Below are 14,321 nucleotides of genomic sequence, written 5' to 3'. Positions count from 1 at the left end.
TTATAATTCAACTTGAGAAGTTTGTGCCAAAGAATTTTAGTCCTTAAGGATTTCTATTTGGCAATTATTTCACTGGCCAGTTAATTAGAGCTAAGGCTGGGCCAGTGTTAGAGTAATGACTACCCAATGAAATCCTTGATCCTTCCCAATAGCCCATCCCACCACAGCTGTCTCACCGGAGCAGTCCCAAATTGCCCAGTCCCTGCATCTGATCCATCCATTCTCTACCCTGTGCATTAATCCCCCTGACCCCATGATTACACCCACCTTCCCCTGGAGCACTGAACCCCAACTTTGGAACATTTACTCACAGGACCAGGTAAAACCAAACCCCACGTCCTATAACTGGCACAACTGATCGCCTGTTCTTTGATGTAACTGTACCAGGGCAGTAAAAATGGGTGCAAGTGTCCCTCTGTGCATGATGGGGCATATCTAATTACCGATGATTCTGGGCGTTCCTCTGAACTTCTTCTATCACTTGCTTTGTGTTCCCAACTTCTCCATCCGTGAAAACAAAGAGCTGAACAAGGAAAGAACACAATATTTAGTGCTGAAATATTTAAAATGTCCCATTGAGGTGACTTACTGACCCCCCCGTGACTTACCTGACGGGGGTGATCTGGTCTCACAGCTGTTTTGTAGATTTTTTTTAAGGGCTGTAGGATTTCTGTCCCCCCCATGTTGGCCTCCATCTGGTTCACTTTCCTCACAGCTTCTTCCATTGTCTCCTGGGTGTACTCCATAGTTTCTCTAGGAGAAGGGAACAGAACAACCCAACAAGTACATCTAGAACATCTAACGGCAGTTATATGTTCTGTCCTCCCCGCAAGGTGAACACAACCAACTGGTTGGACACAACTAACATATACAAATCAGATGGAACTGAATCCTCATAGTTTATGTTCAGACTAAAGCATGTTTTATACTCACGGGAAGAAAAACTCAAAGTGAGACCCAAAACTGATGATATTGAAGTAGCAGCCGAGCGGCAAACTCTTCAGTAGCAGAACCAGAGTCTCCTGCCAGAGAGACATTGGGTAGAATTACAGCAAAAAGAAACATTTTTAAAACAATATCATAAACTGTTATATGTAATACACGTTAAATGATCTGCCACTCAAGTGGAAGACCCTGGTTCAACAGCAGTACCCAGGGCTGTTTTCTATAAACAGGATCACCGGTTGAGGGTCTCAGGTAAGTGACTATTATCAGCCTTTCCGTCTGCTTTAAGAGATGTTTTTGTTTTACTTGCTCTAGAAAGTTCATACCTTGGTGCTCTCGATGCGCTGTGGGGCATTTGGCTCAGAATTCATGCTACACTCCATGCTTCCAGATCTATCCATGAGGAAAAGGAATTCTCCGCAGTTGGACTGCTCCTGAGTCGTTGGAAAACTTGGGTAAAAATTCAGCATGATGGTGGGATCTGCCATCAAGGTGCCTTCAAAGAAGATGAAAAGCAGAATTACAAGGAGCAACATCCTATGGTCCCAATGCCTTGGGTGCAGGTAAGATGGGGATGTTGGCAGTTCACATGATGACTAAGTTGTTCTGATTGGCTCACCAACTTTGGCATCAGGAAGTCCCGCCTCTACTGTGATACTTGGTTTGTTCACATCTATGTAATAAGCCAGAAGCTCGACGTCTCGCTCAAACTTGTGCCCTTGTGCCAGTGACACCTAGTGTGGCATAGGAATGAGATTGGGGCAGAGTATTTACATATGTTTTTGGTACCAAGCTTCAATGCATGCATAGAACCCTACTGCTTGTGAAGGTCCAAGTGTTGGGACATCTACCTTGAGGTTATATAGTGAAAACATTTGTAAACATACATTATAAACACGCACTGGCACTAATGGAAAGATTATCACCTAATCTAGTACTAACGCCCATAAAGAAACAATAGCAACTGATAACTAGTTAAAGGGGTGCTTCACCTTTAAATTACTCTTTAGAATGTTATTGAATGGCTAATACTAAGAAACTTTTCAAATGGCCTTAATTTTTTTGTTTTTATAGTTTTTAAACGATTTGCCTTTTTTCTGACTCTTTTCAGCTTTCCAATGAGGTCACTGACCCCATCTGAAAAACAAATGGCATATGTCAACCAACAAGATAGCACACGCAGCAAATTGGCCATTCAGGAGGTCTCACGAATCCTGGCTTGGGCAGAGAACACTGCGCCCAGCCTCTCAGCAGTATTTTTCCCAGGGGTGCAACATTGGGAGGTTGACCAGAGAGAATGGTCACTCAACAATAACATGTTCCACTAACTAGTGCACAGATAGGGTGCTCCAGAAGTGCTAGCCTCCAGACACAATTTCAAACTCCTCCTCTATTGTGCCAGGACTCCAGGCACAGCATTCATGGGTGCTCATCACCTGGGAAATTTCAGGATAGTGTCTGCATTTCCACCCATAGTCCTTCTAATCAGAATTATCAGAAAGATCAATCAAAGCAGTACCACCAGAAACCTCATAGCTCCAGACCAAGAATGGTACATGGTCCTCGTCCAGCTGACCACATCCTAACCCTGGCAATTTTGATCTACCCAGACCTGCTAACTCAAGGCCCCCTAAACCATCCAAACCTGCCCATGCTCCTTTTGACGGCATGGCTCTTGCATATTGCTCCAGGCATGCAAACAATCCACAACCTTGGTGTACTACAGGGTGTGGAGGACATTTCTTGCCTGGTGTGACCTAAGAGGTATCTGCTGAGAGGAAGGCTCCACACGCTCAGTGATAGAGTTTCTCATAGACAGGTTCCAGAGACCATTGGGAGTCCGCACCCTTAGACTCAATGGCATTAACATGTGTGTTTTGGGAGGAGACTACTGCAGTCCAGCAATTCCTTAGAGGTGTAGAAAGGACATGACCTCCTCTAAGGGAACCACTTCCACCTTTTTTTTCTACCCAAGGAGGTGACTAAATTTCACATCAATCAGGACTTCATCTTGCCATCATTTTCGCCAAATTAGACAAATAAGAAGGAGAAACTACTTCACAGACTAGATGTGGTAAGAGCTCTTCAAATATATGTGACCAGATCAGCTAACTACCGCTGCTGGATGGTGGAACCTATGAACACTACTATGGAACCAAACTGTTTTTAGTGAAGGCCCATTCCACTAGAGCACATAGCACCTCTTGGGCTCTACAAAACATGGCATCTGAGGAACAGATCTGTTAAGTGGTCACTTGTACCTCACCAAATACATTCATAAGTTTTAGACGTATTTGCCTCTGGAATGTTCTTCAGGCTACTGTAGCACAGTGACCTGGCACATTTATGTTACACATCCTTGGGTCATACCCATCTAGAGGGACAGCTATTGGACATTCCCTAAGTCTTCACTGACAAGAGGGCTAGAGAATAGGCTATTGTGGACTCACTGGAAAATCCTTTCTCACAGGCTTGAACTCCCACCCAGCTTATTTAGTATAGTCAGGGGAACTCTTTTATCACTATGCACTTTGTCTCTTGACCATCCTTCTATCTTACTCTTACATCTCCACCGGCTGAGCTTTCCAGAAGAACCCAAGGAGAATAGGTGGAGTCAGCCATATATACAAGGGGAGGGATCAAGAGTCAACAGTTCTTCTTTGCTGCCTCCACAGGTGGAGGATGACAAAACCTTAATGTCTGCACTGAAAGTTGGAGTCCAAAATCTCCTTTTAAGTTGGAGGAGAGCCATGTAGCGCCCTGGCCTTAGTTACCTTTGTTTTATGTAGAGCCTGGAACTCATCACTAACCTTGGCTGCAGTCTTGTCTGAATCAGTATATTCCATTGGGGAGATGTCACAGTTAGACTGGATCTTGGAGATGCCGTATGCAGAGTAGAAGTGAGCAGTTAGATCCAAGGTGTAGGGGATCTGACCAATGGGGACGCGGGGAACTTGGGCAGTAATGCTCTCCTCATGACCTGCAGAGGAAGAAAAATAAAATGTTCTATAAAATATCCTACAAATTCTAAGTTCTGTGTTGTAGGAGGAATCGACTGCATTGGTTAGTCACATGGTATAGTCACTTTTCGTAACAATTATGAAGACATTTTCCAAACTTGTTTCTACAACAACAGAAGGGCTATGGGCTGGACATTCTGGGTGCAAACCGTCCGTACATACTTCGACTTCTTCTTGGCAATATTTAATTAGTTTGTTGGGACATTGTTGTTTTTAGCCACTAGAGTGTATCTGGGGTTTAGGACAGTCGGGAGCACAATTACCCCCACAATGCATTGCTTTACCTGCTGGGGTGTATCTGGGGTTCAGGACAGCGGGAAGCACAAATCTCACTGCACCGTCTGACTCCAATGGCAACTCCCGCACAAAGTTCAGTTTCACCTCGGCCTCCTGACCAGAGGGAAGGTTCCCCACACTGCAGCTGAAGATGTCCCCAGAGCTCTGGTCCTCCTGCAATAAGAAGGCCTGTTGGCCCTTACTGATGGCCTCATTGTAGGTTTTATTAGCCTGGGGGAGAAGCACAGAGAAGGGGTTAATGTGTTGGTACAGACTGTCACTCAGTAACAGCCATTTTGCTTTTCAGGAAATTCACCTAAAAGTGAACTAATTAATAGTTGGTATAGGGAAAAAAACACCATTGCAGTTGGTCTGTATTATTTATGGAGATATGTGTTTTCTAGTCTGCCAGAATGCTGTCTTGCACCTAGGGTCAGTGACCCCTGGCAACCAAAACCTGGAGTAGTTGTAAGGCTTTCTTCTTTCTTTGATAGCGTCTGATTCCACGCAAATTGAGCACAATAAAATGTGAATTTATTCAACAGAACAAGTTGGAGTGCGGTTCTTTCTGGAATTATATATATATATATATATATATATATATATATATATATATATATATATATATTAACATGAACCTCGCCTGTAGAATAATCACCAAATAGAGTGTGTGACCCAGGTGTTCCTGCCCCAGGCCCTCAGCTCAAGGGAGCGAACAAACCGTATGTAGAAAGCGAAATATTGGGGCCAGGCACTCAACCATGGATCAGACTAGTATTCAATTAAAATCAAAAATCTTTATTTGTATAAACGAATCATGCCTGACGTGTTCGATTTGTACTTATGCATTTACATTTGGATCTTTTGTGAACATTTATTCCTGTCTTGAGATTCTTGTTCATTAGATACCATTTCTCCTTTTCATTTTTTTAAAAAAAGTAACAAAAGTAAAAAATAAAAATTAGAAAAATGACACGTTCCTAAAATGAACTAATACTCAAATTCATGAATAAATATTCAAATCGACTAATAATTAAATAAGAGAATGTATTAATCATTTCAGTTATAACTATTATAATAATTTCAAAAGAACATAATATCAATTATAATGATCAGGAATCTAATGAATTATTCATGCAGCTCTATTTACTGCTTGCTCATGCTAATATTTATATACTCTTGCTTTACATATATCTTTCTATCAATTTAACTACATATATATGTCTATTTTTCTACTTTTCTATTTATTCATATATTTACATTTTCAAATAATACTATAAGGTATTTTGTATGAACTTTTCAAAACATCTATTTTTGCTTTTATCTGTTTGGATATGTCTCTTGTGACATTTGTGTATTTGTATATATTGTTTTATGTATATATTATAATTTATATCTTTGATATGTGCACTTTCTATAATGGGGCATGGTATCCCTTTAAATTGTGCACATCATTTGTATGTGCCCCTCCCCTTTTTTCTGTGATTGGTGGTTTGGCCTTTAAATGATGACCCATGTGTCATGATCGCCGCCCGGAGCAGGTCCAGGAGCTCTGGGCGGCGCGTCCTTCCCTGCCGGCGTCGCTCCCAAAATGCCGACGCAAGGACGCCAATGACGTCAGAATGGCGCCAAATTCAAATATAAAAGCCTTACCAAGACGCCAGAATGGCGCCCAAGTATAGGATTCATTCCTGTGAAGTTTCCTGGGTTTCCTGTCTGCTTTGCTGAAGACTTATCTTGTTCCTGTTTGTTGCTGACCTCTTGCCTGGACTTTTGGACTTTGCCTGGATCCCGACTACTCTTTTGATTAACCCTTTGGACACCGCGACCTTGCTCCCTCAAGAGGGCTTCCTTCTCGATCCTGACAACCTCCCTGGAGGGACCTCCCGGCTCCCTGACATTATACTTGGGCCATGGATCCCACTGAGGAAGCTCAGCCAGATTTCGGCAGGGCCTTTCGAGGTCTGCATACCCGCATGGAGGCTTACAAAGCTCGGCAAAATTACGTCGGACGCACACTGGAGGCGATCTTGGAAAAGTTATCCATGCTCACGCCGACTACTCCAACGCCGACAACACCCACGCTAGCTGCTGCCGACATGGCTACACAATCCTCCACTTCTGGTCCGCGAATTCCTGCACCCCCTCTCTACAGTGGCGACCCTCAAGCCTGTCGTGGTTTTGTGAACCAGTGCCAGATTCGGTTCGCCCTGCAACCTGCGGAATTTAACTCTGAACGAGCAAAGGTTGGTTTCGTAATTACTCGTCTGGCGGGGAAAGCGCTCGAGTGGGCATCTCCGCACTGGGAGAAGGAGTCTCCCTTAATTGACGATTTCAAAGCCTTCCTTCATGAATTCCGGACGGTGTTCGATTTTCCCGGTCGGGTGGCGACCGCTGCTTCTCGTCTGTTCCAGATCCGCCAAGGAAATCGCAGTGTAGCGGAATATGCCATTGAGTTCCGTACCCTCGCTGCAGAACAATGATGCCTATCATGCTGCCTTCTACAATGGTCTCTCTATCCGCCTCAAGGATGACCTGGTCTCCCGTGAATTACCCACGCAGGTTGAAGACCTCATTGCTTTGTCGGTCAAGGTGGACACTCGTCAGAGAGAACATCAAGCTGATAGGGACAGGGTCAAGAAATTTCAACCCATGTTGGCTCCTCGCTTTCAAAGACCTCTATTACCTCCTATCTCCCAGCAGCCTTCTGTTATTCCTCCGGAGGAACCTATGCAAGTCGGAAGAGCTCGTCTCTCTGAACAGGAGAAACTCCGGAAACGTACGGCTGGACTTTGTCTCTACTGTGGGGGTCAATCTCACTTTGCCAACTCCTGTCCTGTGAAGCCTCAGAGTTCCCCTCTTCAAGGTAACCTTGGAAAGACTCATGTAGGGGATGTTACTCCCAAGTCACAAGAGAACTCTCACAGGTTTCTTCTGCCTTTACAGATCCGTCTGTCCTCTAAGACCATTGTTGGCTCTGCTTTTATTGACTCTGGAGCTGCCGGCAATTTCATGGACGCTCTCTTTGCCAAGCACATGAATGTTCCCCTGTTTCCATTGACTCCTCCACTTCGTGTAACCGCCATTGATGATCGACCCCTTGAATCCGAGTTTATCTCTATGACGACTGGGGAATTGCCTGTGCAGGTTGGGACTTTACACAAAGAAACCCAGAGGGTTTCGAGATGGATCCCGTTAAAGTGTCCGCAATCCAAGAGTGGCCCCTTCCGCTGAGCACCAAGGCGATCCAGAGATTCATTGGTTTTGCCAATTACTACCGGCAATTCATTAAGGGGTTCTCTTCTTGTATAGCTCCTATCCTGGCCCTCATCCGAAAAGGGGGTAAACCCAGTTCCTGGCCTCCATCTGCCATTGAAGCCTTTCAATCCCTGAAGGATGCCTTCACTTCCGCTTCGGTTCTCCGCCATCCTGATCCGGGTTACCTTTCTTCATTGAGGTGGATGCTTCTGAAGTTGGAGCTGGAGCTATCTTGTCCCAAAGGCATCCCTCTGATGGAAAGCTGCACCCATGTGCATATTTCTCTAAGAAGTTCTCTCCTGCTGAACATAACTATGATGTAGGAAATCGAGAACTCCTGGCTGTCAAGCTCGCCTTAGAAGAGTGGCGTCACCTCCTTGAAGGTTCCTTGATTCCAGTCACGATCTTCACCGATCATAAGAATCTCGAATTCATTCAATCTCTCAAGAGGCTGAACCCCAGGCAGGCAAGGTGGGCTCTCTTCTTTTCCCGATTTAACTTTATCTTGACTTTTCACCCTGGCTCCAAGAATCAGAAGGCCGATGCTCTGTCGCGAAGTTTTTCTTCGGTGGATCGTTCTCCTGAATGACAAGAGCCAATTATTCCTCCTGTCAAGATCATCGCTTCATTGTACCCTCAGTTTGCTGATCAAATCCTGGCTGGTAAATCTTCTGCCCCTCCTGATACCCCCATCGGAATGGCTTTTGTACCTCCTGAGCTTCGTCTGCCTATCCTGCAACAGACTCATAGTTCCAAACAAGCGGGACATCCTGGTCCTGTTAAAACTCTTGAACTTTTACGGCGTCTAGTCTGGTGGCTGACAATCCATAAAGATGTCAAAGACTTTGTTTCTGCCTGTACTGTTTGTGCCACTTCCAAGTCCAGCCATTCTCGCCCCAGTGGGTTACTACAGCCGTTGCCTGTCCCCTCTCGTCCTTGTACGCATTTGGCAATGGACTTCATTGTTGAACTTCCTCCCTCCAGTGGGAACACCGTGATCTGGGTTGTCATTGACCGCTTCAGCAAGATGGCCCACTTCATCCCTCTACGGAAGCTTCCATCTGCAGTGGAGTTGTCACAGTTGTTCATCCAGTTCATTTTTCTGACAGAGGGTCCCAATTCACGGCAAAGTTCTGGCGTTCTCTGTGCAAAGATCTGGGTATTAATCTTCAGTTCTCCTCAGCTTATCATCCCCAGACTAATGGAGCGGCTGAGCGAGTGAACCAAGCCTTGGAACAGTTCTTGAGGAACCACGTTTCCCTTTGTCAAGATGATTGGTCTGATCTCCTCCCGTGGGCGGAATTTGCTCATAACAATGCCTGCCACACTTCCACTGGAAGGTCCCCATTTATGTCGGTGTATGGTCAACATCCTCAAGCCTTCCCACAAGACTTTGTGTTGTCTGATGTTCCGGCCGCTGATGACCATGCAGCCCACATGTCTGCTATTTGGGCTGCAACCAAGTCAAACCTGGAGAAGAGTGCTCTGGTTCATAAGACGTTTGCAGATCATAGACATAGACCCTCTCCTCCCTACAAGGTCGGTGATAAAGTCTGGTTGTCTTCCAGGAACATTCGGTTGAAGGTACCATCTCCTAAGTTGGGTCCGAGGTTCGTAGGTCCGTTCTCAATCTCGGAGGTGATCAACCCTGTGGCTGTCAGACTTCAGCTTCCCCCTGAGATGCGAATTCCCAACGTGTTTCATGTCTCCTTGGTGAAACCCGCTACCTCCAACCGATTTTCCGTTGTCCAGCCTCCCCCTCCTACCATCTCTGTGGATGGTCAACAAGAATATGAGGTGGAGAAGATCCTTGACTCCAGAATCTCCAGGGGCTCTCTTCAGTACCTCATTAAGTGGAAAGGCTTTGGCCCTGAAGAATGCTCCTGGGAAGGACACTCTGATGTCCATGCTCCTCGTCTGGTGAGGGAGTTCCACTCCAAATTTCCCCAGAAGTCAGGTCCTGGTGGTCTGGAGGCCCCCCATGAGGGGGGGGGGTACTGTCATGATCGCCGCCCGGAGCAGGTCCAGGAGCTCCGGGCAGCGCGTCCTTCCCTGCTGGCGTCGCTCCCAAAATGGCGGGGCCCATGGCCGCCACGTGGGTAGCGGCGCCGGCACGATGACGTCAGCTCGTCGATGTCGACGCAAGGACGCCGATGACGTCAGAATGGCGCCAAATTCAAATATAAAAGCCTTACCAAGACGCCAGAATGGCGCCCAAGTATAGGATTCATTCCTGTGAAGTTTCCTGGGTTTCCTGTCTGCTTTGCTGAAGACTTATCTTGTTCCTGTTGTTGCTGACCTCTTGCCTGGACTTTTGGACTTTGCTAATATTCTGCCTGCCTTTGAACTCTTGCCTTGATCCCGACTACTCTTTTGATTATCCCTTTGGACACCGCGACCTTGCTCCCTCAAGAGGGCTTCCTCCTCGATCCTGACTACCTGGAGGGAGGGACCTCCCGGCTCCCTGACACCATGTTTGCCATTTCTGTAGCCTATGACTAAGTGTCTCGAAAACGTGCATAATTAGTTTATACAAATAAAGATTTTTAATTGAATACTAGTCTGATCCATGGTTGACCTTTGAGTGCCTGGCTCCAATATTTGGCTGTCTGATTCCACCTGCCATAACAAGTTTTATCCGACCCCGATATAAAAGCAGCCCCTAAAGTCTTTCTATACATCATTACCTGCTCCCTCTCCTGGATATCAGCCACTATCTTCTTCCCTTCCACGGTGGCCTCAAAGCTGTAGACGGCAGAGTCCTGATCCAGAGGGAAGACAAAGACGGCTTCTATGGGCTTCTCCTCTATGTTCTTGTACTTGAGTGTGGCACATACATCAGCCACGAAGCCTTTCACCTGCACCTCCACCGAAATCCCACGGAGAGGCACTTGGGAGAATAGAGAACCAGGAGCTTCAACTCAGCCTTTAACTGATATATATATATATATATATATAAAATAAAAAAATAACCAGGGCCACCATCAGAAATCGCAGGTCCCCATACGAAAAAATTTCCTGGGCCCCCTGGGCTGTGCCCACCACAAGCCCCACCTACAGGTCTGCCCTCCCCACCCCACAGGTCCACCACACACTAAAAAACAAAACAAAACATTGGTTGCTATGGTTCCCACATAAAAAAATATTGGTGGTCAGGGCCCCCCCATTGAAAAAACCATTTGTGGTCAGGGCCCCCCCATTTAAAAATATTGGTGGCTAGGACAACAGATGGGAAAAAAAATCGGTGGCCAGGGCCCCCATTGAAAAAAAATTTGTGGTCAGGGCCCCCCATTAAAAAATATTGGTGTCTAGGACCCCACATGGGGAAAAAATTGGTGGCCAGCCCCCCCCCCCACGTTATAAGAAAATTGGTGGCCAGGGCCAACTTAAACGTCCATGTAAAAAAACTTGCCTCCCCCCCAGAAGTAAAAAAAAATTGGTGCCCACGGTCCCACCACACAACAGGGACCACAAAGGGTTACCTATAGGGGGCCCTGCCATGATGTACTTTCTTTATTAGTGTGGCCCACCTGCTGTCAGTGAGTTGCCAACTACAGAAGGGAGGAGGGGAGCACAGGTGGCTGCATCTTCTTCCAGTGACAGCATTTTCTTCCCTTATTGGTCACGGAATTTCAAGTCCTGGTAAAGCTGCATGGTGATTGGATGAGCTGGAGGAGAAGCTCAAACCTCAGCTATCCAATCCCTGAGCAGTTCAACCGGGACTTAAACTCAGTGACCAATACGGGAAAGTAATGGACAGATGACCCCTCCCCTTGTGCTCCCGCCCTGCCCTCCCGAAGTCAGCAGCTCTCAGAAAGCAGGGGGGCCCGGCTAATCAAGAAAGTGTGACGTGGCTGGGCCCCCCTTACCCTCGGGCCCCCTACAACTCTCCCCCCTGTCCCCCCAGATGGCTGCCCTGTATATAACAGATCTATATAATATATATAAATTAGGGATGTTTCTATAATCTGTGAGTTTTGCCTTCACTAGTTCAGTTCATGTGTCTCAGCACCTGAGCTTGTTGGTTTGTGGATCAGTTCAGCGTCAGTTTATGGAATGTAGGTCGGATCCTCGTGGTTAAGGAACCAGTGTTGATAATTTTATTGCTATGACCTCGTTATATGGGAGGCAAAACATCGAGATAAGGCTATTTCAAATAAAATGAGGTTTATTGAGTTTAACAAAGAATTTTTAATGGTTTTGCCTTGGGAAAATGATCAAGTTACACCGAAGTGTCCCACAAGCATTTTGCCAAAGACGCTGCACTTGTCACAGGCTTTTATAGATTAAAATGGGAGAACACAAACATACGTTATATAACTTGAACCCTCCCAAAATGTTGGAAGAGAACTGGATGTTCTTAACTACAGATATTGCAGAAAATAGTTTCCCGCTTACAACTGTCCCTCAGCAGTTCTTTATCTGTTAAACACAGACACAGGGAGGAATCAGTAAATGAAGAAAACACTTGTGTACAAACGGGTCTTATCTAATATCTGAATTCTGTCAGTAACTTACAAAGTGGCCTCTCATCACTGGGTGTCATTAATAAGAGAAATAATAAATGGGGGAACATCACCCCTCCCTTCCCTTTGGTTATTGCTGAGTCAGAATGAGAGGGGCATTTGTTATTAGACTTTATTATTCTTACACTCTGACACATAACCATTTGTCCCTCATTGGAATAGGCTGTTCTCATATAAATGTGCTCATATAAAAATATATTATCACCAGTCAGTACTGGGGCAAATTCACTAAGCGCCCAAGCGCCGAACGCTAGCGTTAATTCGCTAGCGTTTGTCATTTTCGTTACTGCGCAAATTCACTAACGAACGCTGACGTAGTTTCGCTAGTGTTACTTCTCACCCTTACGCCTGGCAAATTTTCGCTAGCGACGTAACTACACAAATTCACTAACTTGCGCAGTGTACTGAACGCTACCTTTTACGCTAGACTTCCTTCGCCACCTCAAACCAGGCGAAGCGCAATAGAGTAGATAGGGATTGTTTCAAAAAAAGTCAAAATTTTTCAAAGTCCCAAAAAACGCTGGCGTGTTTTCTACATTATGGGTGATAGGCTGAAAATTTTTTGGGGCTCCCCTCCTTCCCCCCTACATTTCCTGACTCATAGCAACTTAACTATACAGTGGGCACATGTGTAGGGCAAAATAACAATTTTATTTGAGGAATTGAAGGTTTTCTTGGCATTTGTAGTACTGATACATATTCCTCCATTGAAATTTGAATTTAGCGCCCTATGCAAATTAGCCTTCGCTAGCGCAACTTCGCTTCACTTAGCGAATCAACGCTAGCGCAACTTCGCAACCTTACGCTACCCCTGTGCGCAACTTCGGATTTTAGTGAATTTGCGAAGCGCTGGCGAAACTACGCCTGGCGAAGTGCAGCGAAGTGCGGCGAAGTTGGGCCTGGCGAAACTACGAATGTTACTGAATTTGCCCCAGTGGCTTGTGCAGGACTTTAGGAATATATATGGGGGGTCTCACCTGGCTGCCTGGAGCACACAATAATGAGGCCGCAGAAGGGAGCCATGATTCAAGCCGACCTGTGGAGTCAGAAGAATAAATTCAGTATCAGTTTGGTGTCCACTAAATATAGTCACTTTATAGCAGTACAGCTGTACCCTGTGTGTAACTTAATATCAGAGAGATGGGGCACAAGTATAGGGAATTAAATAGTAAAATCACAACCTCAGCCACCCTCACATCCAGAGACTATGAGAGTGATTGTTCTCTGTAAGTACAGTCTCTCCCCTCTCTTTCAGTCTCACTGTTAGTACAGTCTCACCTCTCTCTGTCTCTCTCCCAAATCAAATCAAATGAGCTTTATTGGCAGGAGCAAATACATTAAGCATTACCAAAGCAGGTATAGGGGTGAAATGGGTGGGATGGGAATAGGGGTATAGGGGAAAGTCCGTTCTCTCTCAGTCTATGACAGTCTCTTACATATTGTGCAGCTATTGTTACTCTCTCTCTCATAGTCTCACTGTAAGTACAGTCACTCCTCTCTCTCATAATGAGACTATGAGAGAGAGAGAGGGGTGAGACTGTACTTCCAGTGAATGAGAGAGGGATCGGGATGAAATAAACAAATATCAGTATCTTGGTGCGTCTGTCAGTTTCCCAGTTCAGTTCCCATGAGACTTCCCGACAGTCTGATCACAGGGAGTGTCAGTAAATGTCTGGTGGCTGGGGATGCTGTGACAGCAAGAGGTTCCTCAGCAGATTATTGTAAGAGGCCTGGGAGAGGGAACTGTAATGCTCCTCAATGGATAGAGAACAGGCAACAATGGTGCAGCCAAACATTCATGAAATGAAGAAGAGAAAACAGGAGCAAGTGGTGACCTGCACATCAGTCTCTTCTGGAGGGTCCGTGGCAGGAATGTTCTGGAGTTGAAGCTGTTGGAGCCACTGACAATGATGTGACAAGTAGGACCCTGTGTGTTTATTCCTGCGGAGCTGAGAGCAATGGTGACGTAAGGTGTTCTTCCCACCAGCTGCCACAAGGGGGCACCAGCAAACAGTTTCTCACTGACATAATACAGTTTAAACTGCATTGTATGGGCCCAATATGTGGGCACAGTCACTGGCACATAGGGTGTTGGTAGCACAAATCCCAGAGGATGATATAGGGGGGTGGGGGTCTCATGCTGGGAGGATCCGTGAGCTTAACGGCTTGGCCCAGTACTGGCACTGACCTTAACAGTCAGACTCCCTGCACTCCCAGCAGCTTCAGGAGAAACTCTGCCATTAAAGTAACAGCACCCTGCTAGCAACCATGTGACCCAGGCAGGGCCGCCAGTGGT

The 14,321-nt window shown here is 45.9% G+C and overlaps 1 protein-coding gene across 6 annotated transcripts in view; it reads right to left on the bottom strand.

The window, feature by feature from the left end:
- LOC108695931 (von Willebrand factor A domain-containing protein 5A) overlaps positions 1-13,945 on the bottom strand; it is a 43,939-nt gene extending 29,994 nt beyond the window's left edge. For 2 of the 6 annotated variants that reach the window (XM_041570420.1, XM_041570426.1), the window contains exons 1-10: positions 13,861-13,945; positions 13,003-13,061; positions 10,187-10,389; positions 4,250-4,472; positions 3,756-3,925; positions 1,565-1,679; positions 1,272-1,441; positions 934-1,022; positions 609-753; positions 444-523 (exon numbers count right to left, since the gene is read on the bottom strand). In XM_041570420.1, the coding sequence (XP_041426354.1) occupies positions 444-523; positions 609-753; positions 934-1,022; positions 1,272-1,441; positions 1,565-1,679; positions 3,756-3,925; positions 4,250-4,472; positions 10,187-10,389; positions 13,003-13,048 (1,241 nt within the window). In that variant the 5' untranslated portion in view covers positions 13,049-13,061; positions 13,861-13,945. Of the gene's footprint in view, positions 1-439; positions 524-608; positions 754-933; positions 1,023-1,271; positions 1,442-1,564; positions 1,680-3,755; positions 3,926-4,249; positions 4,473-10,186; positions 10,390-13,002; positions 13,062-13,860 lie in introns of those variants that run through there. The other 4 variants (XM_041570436.1, XR_005962760.1, XM_041570429.1 and 1 more) reach the window with 4 other exon arrangements.
- Between the last annotated feature and the right edge of the window lie 376 nt (positions 13,946-14,321).

Source organism: Xenopus laevis, chromosome 1L, assembly GCF_017654675.1.
Source record: "Xenopus laevis strain J_2021 chromosome 1L, Xenopus_laevis_v10.1, whole genome shotgun sequence".
NCBI lineage: Eukaryota > Metazoa > Chordata > Amphibia > Anura > Pipidae > Xenopus > Xenopus laevis.
This window is presented reverse-complemented; position numbering and strand designations above follow the sequence as displayed.